Consider the following 23420-nt stretch of genomic DNA (forward strand, 5'->3'; position numbering starts at 1 on the left):
CAGGGAGTGAGAGACACACAATGAGATCAGCTGAGAGTGACAGACACACAATAAAATCATCAGGGAGTGAGAGACACACAATGAGATCAGCTGAGGTGACAGAAACACAATAAAATCAGTTGAGAGTGACAGACACACAATGAGATCAGCAGAGAGTGACAGACACACAATGAAATCAGTTGAGAGTGACAGACACACAATGAGACCAGCAGAGAGTGAGAGACACACAATGAGACCAGCAGAGAGTGAGAGACACACAATAAGATCAGCTGAGAGTGACAGACACACAATGAGATCAGCTGAGAGTGACAGACACACAATGAGACCAGCAGAGAGTGAGAGACAAACAATGAGATCAGCTGAGAGTGACAGACACACAATGAGATCAGCTGAGAGTGAGAGACACACAATGAAATCAGCTGAGAGTGAGAGACATACAGTGAGATCAGCAGAGAGTGAGAGACACACAATAAAATCATCAGGGAGTGAGAGACACACAATGAGATCAGCTGAGAGTGACAGACACACAATGAAATGAGATGAGTGTGAGAGACATACAATGAGATCAGCAGAGAATGAGAGACACACAATGAAATGAGATGAGTGTGAGAGACATACAGTGAGATCAGCAGAGAATGAGAGACACACAATGAAATCATCAGGGATCGAGAGACATACAATGAGATCAGCTGAGAGTGAGAGACATACAATGAGATCAGCAGAGAGTGACAGACACACAATGAAATCAGCTGAGAGTGAGAGACACACAATAACATCTTCAGGGAGTGAGAGACACACAATGAGATCAGCTGAGAGTGACAGACACACAATGAAATGAGATGAGTGTGAGAGACATACAATGAGATCAGCAGAGAATGAGAGACACACAATGAAATCATCAGGGAGTGAGAGACACACAATGAGATCAGCTGAGAGTGAGAGACACACAATGAGACCAGCAGAGAGTACGAGATACACAATACAATCTACAGAGAATGAAAGAATCAAATGAGATCAGCTGAAAATGAGAGACACCCAATGAAATCAGCAGAAAATAAGAGACAACATGAAGTCAGTTAAGTCTGAGAGACACAATGAAGTCAGAAGAGCGTGAGAGACACAATGAAGTCAGTAGAACGTGAGAGACACAATGAAGTCAGTAGAGCGTGAGAGACACAATGCAGTCAGTAGAACGTGAGAGACATAATGACGTCAGTAGAGCGTGAGAGACACAATGCAGTCAGTAGAACGTGAGAGACACAATGAAGTCAGTAGAGCGTGAGAAACACAATGAAGTCAGTAGAGCGTGAGAGACACAATGACGTATAGACACATTTCAATTGGTTAGATATGATGAACGATGAAGATTGTCGATATTTTGTGTCCTTGGTACATGTGTAAGTGTTAAATAGCTTTGAATTGTAGTTGCAGCAACCAGGACTATAATTTTCAAAGCAAGCGAGAAGTGAATTGTACAGGCTGTTTTGCCTACCCTTCACCCTGTCTTCTTCCACTCCCTGTTGTGACGTGTCAGCCTCCCCTTGCATCGGCTCCTCGTTATAACGTGAGTCGGCTGACCGAGTCTCTGTATTCGAGTCTGCAAACACAGAGACAGCACTGCTACAATCACGGTAAACAATTGCATTTGAGAAGAACGAAGAATGAAGAATTACCCTATTACTTAGCAACCTTGACCAGCGCAACGTTGCCATCGTGATACGTTGACATGCAATCAACCAAGCCTCCTGACCACTTGACCTATTTCTTTACCAGCATAGGTTGTTGGAACCTTTTTTAAGATCGGAATTCCTACATGGGCCAACTATAAGTATCCTCGTCATATGTTACCAAGCAACCATTGACCCTAACTTGGTGTGTCCTCAAGACCTGAAACCCGGCAACCCTTGTATACAGTGTCTATGGTGGTAAGTAATTACATATCGTATATTTACAGTCAGCGGTTTCCTCGGCTTTGGTTTTGAGAGGTCCTACGTTGTCATAGCAACCAGCCCCTGGGCTTTCTGCGATCTTCCGGAAGTGTCGTTGTCTTCCAAGCGTTGGCGACCGACGATGCGATTTCTTTCGTCCAGAAATTGAACCCTCTGAAAAAATGTAGCGATGAAGGAGAGTGAATAATGATTCATGGTAGACAGTGTACTTACCTGTAGATATCCTCACGAACTGTTACCTAGCAACCTTGACTACATGTATCTTTATGATCCGGTACCGAGCAACCTTGACTACAGATACCCCCATGCTCTGTTACCTAGCAACCTTGACCACAGGTATCCCCATGCTCTGTGACACATCACTGCATGTACTCACGGAGATCGCCGGTCATATCCTCATACGCTGGACCCGAGGTGACGATGTTGGACATGTCAATGTAGGACTGGCTTTTCTGTGTGGCGTCACCGTCTCCTTTATTCACGTACAGCGGGTCTGGTTTGGTGTTGACGACGTCATCACGGTAACGCTCTACGTCGGATTCCTCTGAGCGGTGACCTTGACCTCCCAGAACTGTGGCACCACGCACTTGAGTCTTGTCACTCACATCAGCATCAGTTTGTTTCGCTGCTTTCCCTGAACACAACATACACAGCTGGATGGTAAGGAGTATATATCATGTTATCAGCGTCGATGGTAGGGAGTATATATCATGTTATCAGCGTCGATGGTAAGGAGCATAAATCATGTCATTAGCGTCGATGGTAAGGAGTATATATCATGTTATCAGCGTCCATGGTAGGGAGTATATATCATGTTATCAGCGTCGATGGTAGGGAGTATATATCATGTTATCAGCGTCGATGGTAGGGAGTATATATCATGTTATCAGCGTCGATGGTAGGGAGTATATATCATGTTATCAGCGTCGATGGTAGGAAGTATATATCATGTTATCAACGTCGATGGTAGGAAGTAAATATCATGTTGTGAGCGTCGATGGTAGGAAGTATATATCATGTTATCAGTGTCGATGGTAGGAAGTATATATCATGTTCTCAGCGTCGATGCTAAGCTGTATATATCATGTTATCAGCGTCGATGCTACGTAGTATATATCAATGACATGTTATCAGCGACGATGGTAAGGAATATGTATCATGTTATCAGCGTCGATGGCAAGGAATATATATCATGTTATCAGCGTCGATGGTAGGGAGTATATATCATGTTATCAGCGTCGATGGTAAGGAATAATAGGGGAAGCCTCCCGGCAAAGGGATGGTCTATCACCGTTTAGGCGGAATGAGATAAAAGAAAGAGTATGATAAAAAAATGCATGATATATTTTTGTGTGCTATATGAGTGAAAAAAGAATCAATTGCTACGTATGGACTGTCTTAATTATGGAAGCTATCTATTAAAGCTTTTGAAATTTAAATTGTTTAGAGGTATCATAAAGGTACCCCATTGTCGGGCGCACTTTTATGTAGCAAAAGGTAAGCACAGAGATGCTGCAGAACACGCAGGGAAAGCAATATTTTACGTTCGCTTCATCGAGCACCTTTCATCATTCCTCACAGGGTAACAGCGATCGCGATCTGTTTCTTACTGCCCCACACATGCTCTGATCACGCTCCCGGTGGAGGTTCACGGGACTCAACGTTGGAACAGTATTATACAATATGTTGACGGCAATGCGGCTAAAACACAGTATTTATGTGTTTGTATGTTAGGAAAGGGATTGTATGACAACTCGATTATTGTCCAAAATAATGACGATTATGTTTTTTGATAATAAACACTCAGCTAAATATCACGGGCGCATTGCGACCATCTGGTCTCTTTAAATTATAAGAATATTTTGTCTCCGGCACCATTGTCTTTATAAAGAAACATACAATTTTGTCGTATAGAAAACTCCTCTTCAATTAAAAATAACACAATGTTAACGTAAGTTGCTGTCAATGATACATGTCTGTGATGCGAAAAACGTTTGTTTTCATAACTATTTTAAAGTTATCCATGTATCCCTCGTACGATAAAGTCCTGTATCATTGAAAAGAAACATTAAAGAAGTATCTGCTTGTATGAGAAACGTTTAAGTTTAGCGATTACAATATTAATGATGACAGTTTGGGTGGTATTCCATACTGACGATAAATAAAGGTTAAGGTTCTTGACATCAGCTTGATAATAAAATGATAAAACATGATAAAATGATAAAACATGATAAAATGCATAATCCTATGAAATGCATACATTTTATTGACAACTGATTTATAGTAATATAAAAAATTCAGTGATACTCTCCATGGTGCAACTGCGAGTATTAAAAGATGACTTCCTCTATGACGCATGCGCGCGTTGTTTGAGCAATGGTATCCTTTTTTCGATTTATCAAGGTTATACCTTTGCCAATAACAAGATATATGCAGATGAGCTCACGGTACCTTCCTTATAATTATTGTTTTGAGGTAAAAAGAAAACACAGAGCAATGACAGCACATGTTTTCTCACTTAAACATATTTCTCAAATTCTAATCATAATTCTAGGCACAACACCGTCAGTTTTAAAGCTATTTAGTTCATTTTGTTTCATTTTGGAGGGATGACATTGTAGATCCACTCTAAACTCAATACCGACCACGTGGTCCCTCCCCGGTACCATTCCCCACATTTCACGTTATCAGACTAGAAGTGAAATGGAGTTTAACGTAGCGTTCAGGATTACTGCACTTATATAGCGACGTGCATGCACATGTGTGTTTGTGTGGCTGCTTGTACTAGTCCGGATTGATGCCGATTTATAGCGGTAGCACACTGAGATACCATGCCACAGTTTAACATGAATACCCCACTCAGACACAGTATACTGTGTCCGAGCCGACCAGTCCTTGTTTTAGCCCCATAATGCCGAGCGCCAGACAGGGTAACTACAAGTACCATCTTTTAACATCTTTTGGTATGACGCGGCCAGGGACCGAACCCTGGACCTTCCGCTCTCAGGGCGGACGCTCTACCACAAGACCACGGAAACGGTCCTTATCAGACTGAATGGTAACGACAATATATCATGTTATCAGACTGGACGGTAACGACAATATATCACGGTATCAGACTGGATGGTAGCGAGAATATATCATGTTATCACACAAGATGGTAACGACAATATATCATGTTATCACACTGGTTGGTAACGACAATATATCATGTTATCAGACTGGATGGTAACGACAATATAACTCGTTATCAGACTGGATGGTAACGAAAATATATTCTGTTATCAGACTGGATTGTAACGACAATATGTCATGTTATCAGACCGGATGGTAACGAAAATATATCACGTCATCAGCTTGGATGGTAACGACAATATATCACGTTATCAGACTGGATGGTAACGACAATATATCACGTTATCAGACTGGATGGTAACGACAATATATCATGTTATCAGACTGGATGGTAACGAAAATGTATCACGTTATCAGATTAGATGGTAACGAAAATATATCCTGTTATCAGAATGGATTGTAACGACAATATATCATGTAATCAGACTGGATGGTAACGACAATATATCATGTCATCACACTGGTTGGTAACGACAGTATATCATGTTATCAGACTGGATGGTAACGACAATATAACTCGTTATCAGACTGGATTGTAACGAAAATATATTCTGTTATCAGACTGGATTGTAACGACAATATATCATGTTATCAAACTGGATGGTCACGAAAATATAATCATGTTATCAGACTGGATTATAACGACAATATATCATGTTATCAAACTGGATGGTCACGAAAATATAATCATTTTATCAGACTGGATTGTAACGACAATATATCATGTTATCAGACTGGATGGTAACGAAAATATATCACGTTATCAGCTTGGATGGTAACGACAATATATCACGTTATCAGACTGGATGGTAACGACAATATATCACGTTATCAGACTGGATGGTAACGACAATATATCATGTTATCAGACTGGATGGTAACGACAATATAACTCGTTATCAGACTGGATTGTAACGGAAATATATTCTGTTATCAGACTGGATTGTAACGACAATATATCATGTTATCAAACTGGATGGTCACGAAAATATAATCATGTTATCAGACTGGATTATAACGACAATATAATCATTTTATCAGACTGGATTGTAACGACAATATATCATGTTATCAGACTGGATGGTAACGAAAATATATCACGTTATCAGCTTGGATGGTAACGACAATATATCACGGTATCAGACTGGATGGTAACGACAATATATCACGTTATCAGACTGGATGGTAACGTGAATATATCATGTTATCAGACTGGATGGTAACGAAAATGTATCACGTAATCAGATTAGATGGTAACGAAAATATATCCTGTTATCAGACTGGATGGTAACGAAAATATAATCATGCTATCAGACTGGATTGTAATGAAAATATATCATGTTATCGGACGGGGTGGTAACGAAAATATTATTATGGTATCAGACTGGATGGTAACGAAAATATAATCATGTTATCAGCCTGGCTGGTAACGACAATATATCACGTTATCAGGCTGGATGGTAACGACAATATAATCATGTTATCAAACTGGATGATGACGAACATATAATCATGTTATCAGACTGGATTGTAACGACAATAGAATCATGTTATCAGACTGGATGGTAACGACAATATATCCTGTTATCAGACTGGGTGGTAACGACAATATAACTCGTTATCAGACTGGATTGTAACGGAAATATATTCTGTTATCAGACTGGATTGTAACGACAATATATCATGTTATCAAACTGGATGGTCACGAAAATATAATCATGTTATCAGACTGGATTATAACGACAATATAATCATTTTATCAGACTGGATTGTAACGACAATATATCATGTTATCAGACTGGATGGTAACGAAAATATATCACGTTATCAGCTTGGATGGTAACGACAATATATCACGTTATCAGACTGGATGGTAACGACAATATATCACGTTATCAGACGGGATGGTAACGTGAATATATCATGTTATCAGACTGGATGGTAACGAAAATGTATCACGTTATCAGATTAGATGGTAACGAAAATATATCCTGTTATCAGACTGGATGGTAACGAAAATATAATCATGCTATCAGACTGGATTGTAATGAAAATATATCATGTTATCGGACGGGGTGGTAACGAAAATATTATTATGGTATCAGACTGGATGGTAACGAAAATATAATCATGTTATCAGCCTGGCTGGTAACGACAATATATCATGTTAACAAATTGGATGGTAACGACAATATATCACGTTATCAGACTGGATGGTAACGACAATATATCACGTTATCAGACTGGATGGTAACGACAATATAATCATGTTATCAAACTGGATGATGACGAAAATATAATCATGTTATCAGACTGGATTGTAACGACAATAGAATCATGTTATCAGACTGAATGGTAACGACAATATATCCTGTTATCAGACTGGGTGGTAACGACAATATATCACGTTATCAGACTGGATTGTAACGACAATATATCATGTTATCAAACTGGATGGTAACGCCAATATATCACGTTATCAGATTGGATTGTAACGAAAAGATATCCTGTTATCAGACTGGATTGTAACGACAATATATCATGTTATCAGACTGGATGGTAACGAAAATATAACATGTGTATGTATGTGTTAACCTACCTCTCGCTTTCTTCGCCATCCATCCAAACAGCAGCCTGCAAGATGAGATCCCCGTTATAGCAAGATAATATAGACATATACGGCTAATCATCCCCGTTATAGCAAGATGATATTGAGCTATACATCTAAACATCCCCGTTATAACAAGATAATATTGAGATGCATAGCTGAACATCCCGTTTATAGAAAGATAATATTGAGGCATAACAGCTAAACATTTCCGTTATAACAAGTTAAAATATGGATATAGAACTAACTTCGATCTTACAGTAAAATATTATTGATATGCAGAGCTCAATATCCGCGTTATAGCAAGATAAAATAAGCATATACAACTTACTTCCCTGTCATAGAAAGATAACATTGAAATGTACAGCTAAACTTTACAGAAAGATAGTGATGACGTCATATTATGTCTGACAGAGGCCGTGATGACTTCATACAACGTGGGGAAGGAAATGTGTGACATGCGATGTGTGACCGTGTGTGATCACCTTACACAAATGTTGTTATAAGGACACATTTCACACCAACTTACATTGCAAGTTGCAGCAGGATGACGGGGGTACATTGGGTTTTATGCGCCCCGCGTTAGGTTTTATACCACGAGCCTGAAGCTGCCCCGTGTAGCCCGAGTAATCCTGCCACAACGAATTTATCTTACCTACGTTTTAATGTGAGATTGTAAAACAATAGACACATATTCAAAATTGAGAGAACAGCTGTTCCATTGTGCCTAGGTTAACTTATGCTATGTCACTTGACTTCAATTGACTCGAAAAAAGTTTTGCTTTGAAGCGGGTTTAAGGGCTTTATTCTGTCTCTCAGAAATCCACGTGCAGCCTGTATTGCTCGTGTCGGGGTATAAGAGATGTATTCCCCCTCTGAGAAATTGACTTCCCTCCACTGCACCCATGTTGTAGTGGTACATGTTCTCGTGTTGCGGTGGTACATGTTCTCGTGTTGCGGTGGTACATGTTCCCATGTTGCGGTGGTACATGTTCCCGTGTTGCGGTGGTACATGTTCTCGTGTTGCGGTGGTACATGTTCTCGTGTTGCGGTGGAACATTTTCTCGTGTTGCGGTGGTACATGTTCCCATGATGCAGTGGTACATGTTCCCGTGTTGTAGTGGTACATGTTCCCGTGTTGTGTTGGTACATGTTCCCGTGTTGCAGTGTTACATGCTCCCGTGTTGTGGTGGTACATGCTCCCGTGTTGTGGTGGTACATGTTCCCATAATGCAGTGGTACATGTTGCCGTGTTGTAGTGGTACATGTTCAGGTCTTTCCGGTGGTACACGTTCCCGTGTTGCAGTGGTACATGTTCTCATGTTGCGTTGGTACATGTTCCCATGTTGTAGTGGTACATGTTTCCGTGTTGTAGTGGTTCCTGTTTCCGTGTTGTAGTGGTACATGTTTCCGTGTTGTAGTGGTACATGTTCCCATGTTGTAGTGGTTCATGTTTCCGTGTTGTAGTGGTACATGTATCCGTGTTGTAGTAGTACATATTCCCATGTTGCAGTGGTACATTTTCCCGTGTTGTAGTGGTACATGTTTCCGTGTTGCTGTGGTACATGTTCCCAGGTTGTAGTGGTACATATTTCCGTGTTGTAGTGGTACATGTTTCCGTGTTGTAGTGGTACATGTTCCGGTCTTGTAGTGGTACATGTTTCCGTGTTGTAGTGGTACATGTTTCCGTGTTGTAATGGTACCTGTTTCCGTGTTGTAGTGGTACATGTTTCCGTGTTGTAATGGTACCTGTTTCCGTGTTGTAGTGGTACATGTTCCGGTCTTGTAGTGGTACATGTTTCCGTGTTGTAGTGGTACATGTTTCCGTGTTGCTGTGGTACATGTTCCCAGGTTGTAGAGGTACATGTTTCCGTGTTGTAGTGGTACATGTTTCCGTGTTGTAGTGGTACATGTTTCCGTGTTGTAGTGGTACATGTTTCCGTGTTGCTGTGGTACATGTTCCCAGGTTGTAGTGGTACATGTTTCCGTGTTGTAGTGGTACATGTTTCCGTGTTGTAGTGGTACCTGTTTCCGTGTTGTAGTGGTACCTGTTTCCATGTTGTGGTGGTACATGTTCTCGTGTTGTAGTGGTACAAGTTTCCGTGTTGCTGGTGCTACATGTTCCCATGATGTAGTGGTACATGTTTCCGTGTTGTAGTGGTACATGTTCCGGTCTTGTAGTGGTACATGTTTCCGTGTTGTAGTGGTACATGTTTCCGTGTTGCTGTGGTACATGTTCCCAGGTTGTAGTGGTACATGTTTCCGTGTTGTAGTGGTACATGTTTCCGTGTTGTGGTGGTACATGTTTCCGTGTTGTAGTGGTACCTGTTTCCGTGTTGTAGTGGTACATGTTTCCGTGTTGTAGTGGTACAAGTTCCCTTGTTGTAGTGGTACATGTTTCCGTGTTGTAGTGGTACATGTTCCCTTGTTGCAGTGGTACATGTTTCCGTGTTGTAGTGGTACATGTTCCCATTTTGCAGTGGTACATGGATACGTGTTGCGGTGGTACATGTTCCCATGTTGTAGTGGTACATGTTCCAATGTTCTAGTGGTACATGTTTCCGTATTGTGATGGTACATGTTTCCATGATGCAGTGGTACATGTTCCCGTGTTGCAGTGGTACATGTTCCCGTGTTGTGGTGGTACATTTACCGATTTTGCAGTGGCACATGTTCCCATGTTGCGGTGGTACATGTTCAAATGTTGCGGTGGTACATGTTCCCGTGTTGCAGGGGTACATTTTCCCGTGTTGCGGTGGTACAATTTCCCATGTTGTAGTGGTACATGTTCCCGTGTTGTAGTGGTACATGTTCCCGTGTTGTAGTGGTACATGTCCCCGTGTTTGCGGTGTTACATGTTCCCTTGTTGCAGTGGTACATGTTCCCGTGTTGCAGTGGTACATGTTCCCGTTTTGCAGTGGTACATGTTCCCGTGTTGCGGTGGTACATGTTCCCGTGTTGCGGTGGTACATGTTCCCTTGTTGCAGTGGTACATGTTCCCGTGTTGCGATGGTACATGTTCCCGTTTTGCAGTTGTACATGTTCCCTTGTTGTGGTGGTACATGTTCCAGTGTTGCGGTGGTACATGTTCCCGTGTTGCAGTGGTACATGTTCCCGTGTTGCAGTGGTACATTTTCCCGTGTTGCGGTGGTACATGTTCCCGTGTTGCGGTGGTACATGTTCCCGTGTTGTAGTGGTACATGTTCCCGTGTTGCGGTGGTACATGTTCCCATGTTGTAGTGGTACATGTTCCCGTGTTGTAGTGGTACATGTTCCCGTGTTTGCGGTGTTACATGTTCCCTTGTTGCAGTGGTACATTTTCCCGTGTTGCGGTTGTACATGTTCCCGTGTTGCGGTGTTACATGTTCCCTTGTTGCAGTGGTACATGTTCCCGTGTTGCGGTGGTACATGTTCCCGTTTTGCAGTGGTACATGTTCCCGTGTTGCGGTGGTACATGTTCCCGTGTTGCGGTGGAACATGTTCCCTTGTTGCAATGGTACATGTTCCCGTGTTGCGATGGTACATGTTCCCGTTTTGCAGTTGTACATGTTCCCTTGTTGTGGTGGTACATGTTCCAGTGTTGCGGTGGTACATGTTCCCGTGTTGCAGTGGTACATGTTCCCTTGTTGCAGTGGTACATTTTCCCGTGTTGCGGTTGAACATGTTCCCGTGTTGCGGTGGTACATGTTCCCGTGTTTGCGGTGTTACATGTTCCCGTGTTGCGGTGGTACATGTTCCCGTGTTGCGGTGGTACATTTTCCCATGTTGCGGTGGTACATGTTCCTGTGTTTGCGGTGGTACATGTTCCCGTGTTGCGCTCGTATATGTTCCCGTGTTGCAGTGGTACATGTTCCCGTGTTGCGGTGGTACATGTTCCCATGTTGCAGTGGTACATGTTCCCTTGTTGCAGTGGTACATGTTCCCGTGTTGCGGTGGTACATGTTCCCGTGTTGCGGTGGTACATGTTCCCGTGTTGCGCTCGTATATGTTCCCGTGTTGCAGTGGTACATGTTCCCGTGTTGCGGCCGTTTATGTTCCCATGTTGCGGTGGTACATATTCCCATGGTACATGTTCCCGTGTTGCGGTGGTACATGTTCCCGTGTTACGGTGGTACATGTACTCCTGTTGCAGTGGTATATGTTCCCGTGGTCCATGTTCCCGTGTTGCAGTGGTATATGTTCCCGTGGTACTAGTACCCGTGTTGCGGTCGTACATATTCCCGTGTTGCGGTGGTACATGTTCCCGTGTTGCGGTGTTACATGTTCCCGTGTTGCGGTGGTACATGTACCCCTGTTGCATTGATATATGTTCCCCTGGTACTAGTACCCGTGTTGCGGTGGTATATTGCTAGGTCTTAGTATGGGTTCAACGTCAGCTGCTTACCGCTTTTGTTTTGGTTGATTGTCTGCAACAGAAACACACCAGATTGCATTGAAAATATAATACTTTTCAGGCCTCCAGGTAAGTCTGTGGTGCCTAACAGCTCTAAATGAGCAGCACCAGTGATAGACTCGGTGATGTCTTTACATTAATCCTATATGTAAAGCACACGTTGCCTGTAAACGTTAGTGGGGGAACGTGTGGCCCAGTCGTCTAAGGCGCCGCGATTCGCTGTGCAGAGTTGCGTCCCTTGGGAACGCCAGAAACCTGTGATTGTGGGTTCGAATCCCGGTTCGCCCCGATTATGGTTCTAGGTTTGTCAGCACCATACCCGTGCTCGTGGGTTTCACCGAGGTGGTAAACGTCTGAGACCTGCATCACATCGGGCTTTCCTCCCACATTAAGCTGACACGCCGTGATGTAACTGGAATACTGTTTAAAGCGGCGTTAAATCCAACTCACACACTCACTTACTGTAAACGTTAGCCAAACGTATCCATTCATATCGTACTCGAGTTGTAATAAAAAACGTATATTCATTTGTCTATGTCTCAAACCTCATTAAACCTTGTTCTACGTCCGACATGCCACCAATGGTCAAGCTTACCTATCTGCGCACGCTTTTGCGCACGCTGTCGTAACTTCCGGAGTGTGTCTGCGTCGGGGATCATCTCATAACCACTATGGTTGGAGCCGGTGTCGGAAGGTCGTCGTGAGTCACATTGATCCTCGAGGCTTCGTTGAGATCGGTGTTCGGTGTTTAATTCTTCATACGTGTTGTCTGCACTCGACACCTGGTGTCTGGGTGGCACTGTTGGCAGGTGCGTGTTGTCTGCACTCGACACCTGGTGTCTGGGTGGCACTGTTGGCGGGTGCGTGTTGTCTTCACTCGACACCTGGTGTTTTGGATCAACCGGGGTCAGGCCTACAGAAGACACACTGAGTATAATTCTAGTACTGTAAGGTACATCAGTCAACTGAGTATAATTCTAGTACTGTAAGGTACATAATTCAACTGTCGGAGTGTAATTCTAGTACTGTAAGGTACATCAGTCTACTGAGTATTATTCTAGTACTGCAAGGTACATCAGTCTAGTGAGTATAATTCTAGTACTGTTAGGTACATCAGTCTACTGAGTATAATTCTAGTACTGTAAGGTACATAATTCAACTGTCGGAGTGTAACTCTAGTACTGTTAGGTACATCAGTCTAGTGAGTATATTTCTAGTACTGTTAGGTACATCAGTCTACTGAGTATAATTCTAGTACTGTTAGGTACATCAGTCTACTGAGTATAATTCTAGTACTGTTAGGTACATCAGTCTACTGAGTATAATTCTACTACTGTAAGATACATCAGTCTACTGAGTATTATTCTAGTACTGTTAGGTACATCAGTCTACTGAGTATAATCCTAGTACTGTAAGGTACATCAGTCTACTGAGTATAATTCTAGTACTGTAAGGTACATCAGTCTACTGAGTATAATCCTAGTACTGCAAAGTACATCAGTCTACTGAGTATAATTCTGAACTGTTAGGTACATTAGTCTACTGAGTATAATTCTAGTACTGTATGGTACATCAGTCTACTGAGTATAATTCTACTACTTTATGGTACATCAGTCTATACTGAGTATAATTCTGAACTGTTAGGTACATCAGTCCAGAGAGTATAATTCTACTACTGTAAGGTACATCAGTCTACTGAGTATTATTCTAGTACTGTATGGTACTGCAGTCTACTGAGTATAAATCTAGTACTGTATGGTACATCAGTCTACTGAGTATAATTTTGAACTGTTAGGTACATCAGTCCAGTGAGTATAATTCTACTACTGTAAAATACATCAGTCTAATGAGTATAATTCTAATACTGTAAGGTACATCAGTCTCCTGAGTATAATTCTATTACTGTATGGTACATTAGTCTACTGAGTATAATTCTACTTCTGTATGGTACATTAGTCTACTGAGTATAATTCTACTACTGTAAGGTACATCAGTCTACTGAGTATTATTCTAGTACTGTATGGTACTGCAGTCTACTGAGTATTATTCTAGTACTGTATGGTACATCAGTCTACTGAGTATAATTCTGAACTGTTAGGTACATCAGTCCAGTGAGTATAATTCTACTACTGTAAAATACATCAGTCTATTGAGTATAATTCTAATACTGTAAGGTACATCAGTCTCCTGAGTATAATTCTATTACTGTATGGTACATTAGTCTACTGAGTATAATTCTACTACTGTATGGTACATTAGTCTATTGAGTATAATTCTAATACTGTAAGGTACATCAGTCTCCTGAGTATAATTCTATTACTGTATGGTACATTAGTCTACTGAGTATAATTCTACTACTGTATGGTACATCAGTCTTCTGAGTATAATTCTACTACTTTATGGTACATCAGTCTATACTGAGTATAATTCTGAACTGTTAGGTACATCAGTCCAGAGAGTATAATTCTACTACTGTAAGGTACATCAGTCTACTGAGTATTATTCTAGTACTGTATGGTACTGCAGTCTACTGAGTATAATTCTAGTACTGTATGGTACATCAGTCTACTGAGTATAATTCTGAACTCTTAGGTACATCAGTCCAGTGAGTATAATTCTACTACTGTAAAATACATCAGTCTATTGAGTATAATTCTAATACTGTAAGGTACATCAGTCTCCTGAGTATAATTCTATTACTGTATGGTACATTAGTCTACTGAGTATAGTTCTACTACTGTATGGTACATTAGTCTACTGAGTATAATTCTACTACTGTAAGGTACATCAGTCTACTGAGTATTATTCTAGTACTGTATGGTACTGCAGTCTACTGAGTATAATTCTGAACTGTTAGGTACATCAGTCCAGTGAGTATAATTCTACTACTGTAAAATACATTAGTCTACTGAGTATAATTCTACTACTTTAAGGTACATCAGTCTACTGAGTATTATTCTAGTACTGTATGGTACTGCAGTCTACTGAGTATAATTCTAGTACTGTATGGTACATCAGTCTACTGAGTATAATTCTGAACTGTTAAGGTACATCAGTCCAGTGAGTATAATTCTACTACTGTAAAATACATCAGTCCAGTGAGTATAATTCTAATACTGTAAGGAACATCAGTCTCCTGAGTATAATTCTATTACTATATGGTACATTAGTCTACTGAGTATAATTCTACTACTGTATGGTACATTAGTCTACTGAGTATAATTCTACTACTGTAAGGTACATCAGTCTACTGAGTATTATTCTAGTACTGTATGGTACTGCAGTCTACTGAGTATAATTCTAGTACTGTATGGTACATCAGTCTACTGAGTATAATTCTGAACTGTTAGGTACATCAGTCCAGTGAGTATAATTCTACTACTGTAAAATACATTAGTCTACTGAGTATAATTCTACTACTGTAAGGTACATCAGTCTACTGAGTATTATTCTAGTACTGTATGGTACTGCAGTCTACTGAGTATAATTCTAGTACTGTATGGTACATCAGTCTACTGAGTATAATTCTGAACTGTTAGGTACATCAGTCCAGTGAGTATAATTCTACTACTGTAAAATACATCAGTCTATTGAGTATAATTCTAATACTGTAAGGTACATCAGTCTCCTGAGTATAATTCGATTACTGTATGGTACATTAGTCTACTGAGTATAATTCTACTACTGTATGGTACATTAGTCTACTGAGTATAATTCTACTACTTTATGGTACATCAGTCTATTGAGTGTAATTCTACTACTGTAAGGTACATCAGTCTACTGAGTATAATTCTAGTACTGTATGGTACATTAGTCTAGTGAGTATAATTCTATTACTGTATGGTACATTAGTCTACTGAGTATAATTCTACTACTGTATGGTACATCAGTCTATTGAGTATAATTCTACTACTGTAAGGTACATCAGTCTATTGAGTATAATTCTAGTACTGTATGGTACATCTGTCTACTGAGTAAAATTCTAGTACTATATGGTACATCAGTCTACTGAGTATAATTCTACTACTATATGGTACATCAGTCCAGTGAGTATAATTCTACTACTGTAAAATACATCAGTCTATTGAGTATAATTCTAATACTGTAAGGTACATCAGTCTACTGAGTATAATTCTATTACTGTATGGTGCATCAGTCTATTGAGTACAATTCTTGTATTCACGCTAAACTTATACATAACCTGCTGTAGCAACTTTTTATAACAATACACAATACACGGGGTATCACCCAGAGATAGATAATACAGTTGTAAGTTACGTATTGACTTCCGTAGGTTTCTTCTCGAGGGTACTGGAGGTCTTGCGTCTCTGTAACATCAGAAACACGAAGTCATTGTTAGTTGGTGTGGACAGTGTTTGTTTGTTTGTTGTTTAACGCCACACTAAGCGATATCCCAGCTATATCACGGCAGTCTGTAAATAATCGAGTCTTTACCAGACAATCCAGTGATTGACATCATTAGCATCGATCCACACAATTTGGATACGACCAAGTCAACAAGCCTGACCACCCGATCCGGTTAGTCGCCTCCTACGACAAGCACAGACTCTTTTGGTCAAGGGTTGCTGAAGACCTATTCTACGCCGGATCTTCAGGGGTCATATGGACAATACCTCATTGGCCATGTTAGTCGGTATGAGCTCTGCAACATTTTTCCATCGTTAGTCGGTATGAAAATATCACTGTACATTCTGTGTTAGTCAGATGAAATAATGTCCGAGTATACATATACATTATCTATAAAGGAGGAAGCGTGTTGGATGTGCAACATAAACATGTTACCTTGTGGTTGGAGGGTCATCAGCTCTTCCTGAAACACAACATCCAGTGTATCATGCAAAGGGGTCATGTGACAGTTGAACATCATGGCACACTGATATAAAAACATTGTATCAATAAAACTAAAAGATATCTACCCTTAACTACAATGTACACTGCATTACAGTCACTGCCTTCAGTCTACACTGACTTCAGTCTACACTGACTTCGGTCTACACTGACTTCTGTCTACAATGAGTTCAGTCTACACTGACTTGGGTCTACACTGACATCGGTCTACACTGACTTCTGTCTACACTTACTTCGGTGTACACTGACTTCTGTCTACACTGACTTTGGTCTACTCTGACTTCGGTTTACTCTTTAAAATTTGGTCTACACTGACTTTGGTCTACACTGACTTCGGTCTACACTGACTTCCTTCTACACTGACTTCGGTGTACACTAACTTCGGTTTACAATGAGTTCAGTCTACACTGACTTGGGTCTACACTGACATCGGTCTACACTGAGTTTGGTCTACACTGACTTAGGTCTACACTGACTTGGGTCTACACTGACTTCGGTCTTCAATGAGTTCAGTCTACACTGATTTCCCTCTACACTGACTTCTGTCTTCAGAGACTTCGGTCTACACTTACTTTGATCTACACTTACTTCGGTCTACACTTACTTCGGTTTACTCTTTTGTCTACACTGACTTTGATCTACACTTCAATCTACATTGACTTCGGTCTACACTGACTTTGGTCTACACTGACTTCGGTCTACACTGACATCGGTCTACACTGACTTCGGTCTACACTGACTTCTGTCTACAATGAGTTCAGTCTACACTGACTTGGGTCTACACTGACATCGGTCTACACTGACTTCTGTCTACACTTACTTCGGTGTACACTGACTTCTGTCTACACTGACTTTGGTCTACTCTGACTTCGGTTTACTCTTTAAAATTTGGTCTTCACTGACTTTGGTCTACACTGACTTCGTTCTACACTGACTTCCTTCTACACTGACTTCGGTGTACACTTACTTCGGTTTACAATGAGTTCAGTCTACACTGACTTGGGTCTACACTGACATCGGTCTACACTGAGTTTGGTCTACACTGACTTAGGTCTACACTGACTTGGGTCTACACTGACTTCGGTCTTCAATGAGTTCAGTCTACACTGATTTCCCTCTACACTGACTTCTGTCTTCAGAGACTTCGGTCTACACTTACTTTGATCTACACTTACTTCGGTCTACACTTACTTCGGTTTACTCTTTTGTCTACACTGACTTTGATCTACACTTCAATCTACATTGACTTCGGTCTACACTGACTTTGGTCTACACTGACTTCGGTCTACACTGACATCGGTCTACACTGAGTTTGGTCTACACTGACTTAGGTCTACACTGACTTGGGTCTACACTGACTTCGATCTTGAATGAGTTCAGTCTACACTGATTTCCCTCTACACTGACTTCTGTCTTCAGAGACTTCGGTCTACACTTACTTTGATCTACACTTACTTCGGTCTACACTTACTTCGGTTTACTCTTTTGTCTACACTGACTTTGATCTACACTTCAATCTACATTGACTTCGGTCTACACTGACTTTGGTCTACACTGACTTGGGTCTACAATGACTTCGGTCTACTCTGACTTTGGTCTACACTGACTTCAGTCTACACTGATTTCGGTCTACACTGATTTCGGTCTACACTGACTTCGGTCTACACTGACTTCGGTCTTCAGTGACTTTCCTCTACACCGACTTCGGTCTACACTGACTTGGGTCTACACTGACTTCGGTCTTCAGTGAGTTCAGTCTACACTGATTTCCCTCTACACTGACTTCTGTCTTCAGAGACTTCGGTCTACACTTACTTTGATCTACACTTACTTCGGTCTACACTGACTTCGGTCTACACAGACTTCGATCTACACTTCAATCTACATTGACTTTGGTCTACACTGACTTTGGTCTACACTGACTTCGGTCTACACTGACTTGGGTCTACACTGACTTCAGTCTACACTGACTTCGGTCTACACTGATTTCGGTCTACACTGACTTGGGTCTTCAATGATTTCGGTCTACACTGACTTGGGTCTTCAATGATTTCGGTCTACACTGACTTGGGTCTTCAATGATTTCGGTCTACACTGACTTGGGTCTTCAATGATTTCGGTCTACACTGACTTGGGTCTTCAATGATTTCGGTCTACACTGACTTTGGTCTACACTGACTTCAGTCTACACTGACTTCGGTCTACACTGATTTCGGTCTACACTGACTTGGGTCTTCAATGATTTCGGTCTACACTGACTTTGGTCTACACTGACTTCAGTCTACACTGATTTCGGTCTACACTGATTTCGGTCTACACTGACTTGGGTCTTCAATCATTTCGGTCTACACTGACTTGGGTCTTCAATGATTTCGGTCTACACTGACTTGGGTCTTCAATCATTTCGGTCTAAACTGACTTGGGTCTACACTGATTTCGGTCTACGATGACTTGGGTCTTCAATGATTTCGGTCTACACTGACTTGGGTCTTCAATGATTTCGGTCTACACTGATTTCGGTCTACACTGATTTCGGTCTACACTGACTTGGGTCTTCAATCATTTCGGTCTACACTGACTTGGGTCTTCAATGATTTCGGTCTACACTGACTTGGGTCTTCAATCATTTCGGTATACAATGACTTGGGTCTACACTGATTTCGGTCTACGATGACTTGGGTCTTCAATGATTTCGGTCTACACTGACTTGGGTCTTCAATGATTTCGGTCTACACTGATTTCGGTCTACACTGATTTCGGTCTACACAGACTTGGGTCTTCAATGATTTCGGTCTACACTGACTTGGGTCTTCAATGATTTCGGTCTACACTGACTTGGGTCTTCAATCATTTCGGTCTACACTGACTTGGGTCTACACTGATTTCGGTCTACACTGACTTGGGTCTTCAATGATTTCGGTCTACACTGACTTGGGTCTTCAATGATTTCGGTCTACACTGATTTCGGTCTACACTGACTTCGGTCTACACTGATTTCGGTCTACACTGATTTCGGTCTACACTGACTTGGGTCTTCAATGATTTCGGTCTACACTGACTTGGGTCTTCAATGATTTCGGTCTACACTGACTTGGGTCTACAATGACTTCGGTCTACACTGACTTTGGTCTACAATGACTTTGGTCTACACTGACTTGGGTCTACACTGATTTCGGTCTACACTGACTTGGGTCTTCAATGATTTCGGTCTACATTGACATTGGTCAACAATGACTTCGGTCTACACTGACTTTGGTCTAGACTGACTTGGGTCTACACTGACTTCGGTCTACACTGATTTCGGTCTACACAGACTTGGGTCTTCAATGATTTCCGTCTACACTTACTTGGGTCTACACTGATTTCGGTCTACACTGACTTGGGTCTTCAATGATTTCGGTCTACACTGACTTGGGTCTTCAATGATTTCGGTCTACACTGACTTGGGTCTTCAATGACTTCGGTCTACACTGACTTCGGTCTACACTGATTTCGGTCTACACTGACTTCGGTCTACACTGATTTCGGTCTACACTGACTTGGGTCTACACTGACTTTGGTCTACACTGACTTCCCTCTACAATGACTTCCCTCTACAATGACTTCCCTCTACAATGACTTCGATCTACAATGACTTCCCTCTACAATGACTTCGATCTACACAGACTTCTGTCTACACTGACTTCCCTCTACACTGACTTCCCTCTACACTGACTTCGGTCGTCAGTGACTTTGGTCAACACTGACTTCAATCTACACTGACTTCCCTTTACAATGACTTCGATCTACACTGACTTCCCTCTACAATGACTTCGATCTACACTGACTTCCCTCTACAATGACTTCGATCTACACTGACTTTGGTCTACAATGACTTCGGTCTACACTGACATTGGTCTACAATGACTTCGGCCTACACTGACTTTGGTCTACACTGACTTGGGTCTACACTGACTTTGGTCTCAGGTTTCGGTCTACACTGACTTGGGTCTTCAATGATTTCCATCTACAATGACTTCCCTCAACACTGACTTTGGTCTTCAGTGACTTTCCTCTACACTGACTTCCCTCTACACTGACTTCCCTCTACACTGACTTCCCTCTACACTGACTTCGGTCTTCAATGAGTTCAGTCTACATTGATTTCCCTCTACTCTGACTTCTGTCTACACTGACTTGGGTCTACACTGACTTCCCTCTACACTGACTTTGGTCATCAGTGACTTTCCTCTACACTGATTTCCCTCTACACTGACTTTGGTCTTCAGTGACTTCGGTGTACACTGACTTCCCTCTCCACTGACTTCTGTCTACACTGACTTCCCTCGACACTGACTTCCCTCTACACTGACTTCCCTCTACAATGACTTCCCTCAACACTGACTTTGGTCTTCAGTGACTTTCCTCTACACTGACTTCCCTCTACACTGACTTTGGTCTTCAGTGACTTTCCTCTACACTGATTTCCCTCTACACTGACTTTGGTCTTCAGTGACTTCGGTGTACACTGACTTCCCTCTACACTGACTTCTGTCTACACCGACTTCCCTCTACACTGACTTTGGTCTTCAGTGACTTCGGTGTACACTGACTTCCCTCTACACTGACTTCTGTCTACACTGACTTCCCTCTACACTGACTTGCCTCTACACTGATTTCCCTCAACACTGACTTTGGTCTTCAGTGACTTCGGTCTACACTGACTTCGGTCTACAATGAGTTAGTTTTCACCTTGCTTAACTTCTTCATACGTGTCGTTGCCCTTTGGGGCTCCCTGCAGCTCCTCGTAAAAACTCGCAACCGCGTCAGGGGGATCGGCAGCTGAAAATGAAACATGTACAATCTTACAACAATATGCTGATATTTCTGTGTTTAAGAATATCGAAAACCTTTTGTTCTAGTTCAGTTGGTTTTTTTAATCACCGCTCTCAAAAGTATGAAAAAAGTAGAGAGACGGAAAATACAGTGGTCGATATCAGGAGCAATGTTCTACGCCGTCACTGTATGCAATAAATAACGTCCTCAAACTGGATCTCTTCATTTTTTCGCCTTTTACGACAAGCAATAGTAGACTCAAATGTGATGTAATGTACTCGGGAGCGTCTCGGGGTGTACTCGGGAGGTACACAGGCGGTACTCGGGATGTACTCTGGAGGTACTCGGGACGTACTGCGGATGTACTCGGGAGGTACTCGAGAGGTACTCGGGAGGGACTTGGGATGTACTCGGGAGGTACACGAGAGGTACTCGCGTCGGGATGAACTCGGGAGATACTCGGGATGTACTCGGGAGGTACTCGGGACGTACTTAGGATGTACTCAGGATATACACGAGAGGAACTAGGGATGTACTCGGGAGGTACACGAGAGGTACTCGGGATGAACTCGGGAGATACTCGGGATGTACTCGGGAGGTACTCGGGACGTACTTGGGATGTACTCGGGATATACTCGAGAGGTACTAGGGATGTACTCGGGAGGTACACGAGAGGTACTAGGGATGTACTCGGGAGGTACACGAGAGGTACTCGGGATGAACTCGGGAGATACTCGGGAAATACTCGAGAGGTACTCGGGTTGCACTCGGGAGGTACTCGGGATGTCCTCGGAGGGGTACTCGGTATGTACTTTGGGAGACTCGGAATGAACTCCGGGATGTACTCGGTAGGTACTCGGGAGGTACTCGGGGTGAACTCGGGAGGTAATCGGCATGTCCTCGTGGATGAACTCAGGATGTTCTTGGGAGGTGCTAGGGAGGAACTTGGGACGTACTCGGGAGGAACTCGGAAGGTTACTGGTATGTTCTCGGGAGGTACTCTGGGTGAACTCAGGATATACTTTGGAAGTCCTCCGGAATGTCCTCGGAAGGTACACGGGATGTTCACGGGAGGTACTCAGGATGTATTCGGGAGGTAATTGGGGTAAACTTGATATGTTCTCGAGATTTACTCGAGAGGTGCTCCAGATGTACTCAGGAGATACTCGGGGTGTACTCAGGAGGTACTCGGAATGTACTCAGGAGGTACTCGGACTGTACCCATAGGTACTCGGGATGTACTCAGGAGGTACTCAGGACATACTGGGGATGTACTCAGGGTGTATTCAGGGTGTACTTCGGAGATACTAGGGATGACCCACCTTCAGCTTTCTTCACGGGTTCCTCATATATAGCTTTAGGTACATCCGCTTGCCTGTGAATGTAATACATTGTGTCAGGGCAGAATCAACACTGTACTCTAAATGTAAACTACCAACAAACACAATCTTCAACGATACTTGCTGATAAAAACAAATAACACCGTGTCTTAGACGTGAAGCACCCATAAACATTGTGTGTTAGACGTGAAGCACCCATAAACATTGTGTGTTAGACGTGAAGCACCCATAAACATTGTGTGTTAGACGTGAATCACCAATATACATTGTGTGTTAGACGTGAATCACCAATACACATTGTGTGTTAGACG

General features: G+C 42.1%; 1 protein-coding gene across 1 annotated transcript in view; it reads right to left on the minus strand.

Moving 5' to 3' along the window:
- Window positions 1-23161, minus strand: part of LOC124128420 — a 30428-nt gene extending 7267 nt beyond the window's left edge. The window contains exons 1-11 of the mRNA XM_048401871.1: window positions 23092-23161; window positions 22070-22747; window positions 21686-21775; window positions 16889-16916; window positions 16364-16413; window positions 12681-12998; window positions 12077-12098; window positions 7684-7718; window positions 2326-2583; window positions 1953-2102; window positions 1493-1597 (exon numbers count right to left, since the gene is read on the minus strand). Of these exons, the coding sequence (XP_048257828.1) occupies window positions 1493-1597; window positions 1953-2102; window positions 2326-2583; window positions 7684-7718; window positions 12077-12098; window positions 12681-12998; window positions 16364-16413; window positions 16889-16916; window positions 21686-21775; window positions 22070-22747; window positions 23092-23161 (1804 nt within the window). The remainder of the gene's footprint in view (window positions 1-1492; window positions 1598-1952; window positions 2103-2325; window positions 2584-7683; window positions 7719-12076; window positions 12099-12680; window positions 12999-16363; window positions 16414-16888; window positions 16917-21685; window positions 21776-22069; window positions 22748-23091) is intronic.
- Between the last annotated feature and the right edge of the window lie 259 nt (window positions 23162-23420).

This window comes from Haliotis rufescens, unplaced genomic scaffold (genome assembly GCF_023055435.1).
Source record: "Haliotis rufescens isolate VD_foot unplaced genomic scaffold, xgHalRufe1.0.p SCAF_24, whole genome shotgun sequence".
In the NCBI taxonomy this organism is placed as follows: Eukaryota; Metazoa; Mollusca; class Gastropoda; order Lepetellida; family Haliotidae; genus Haliotis; species Haliotis rufescens.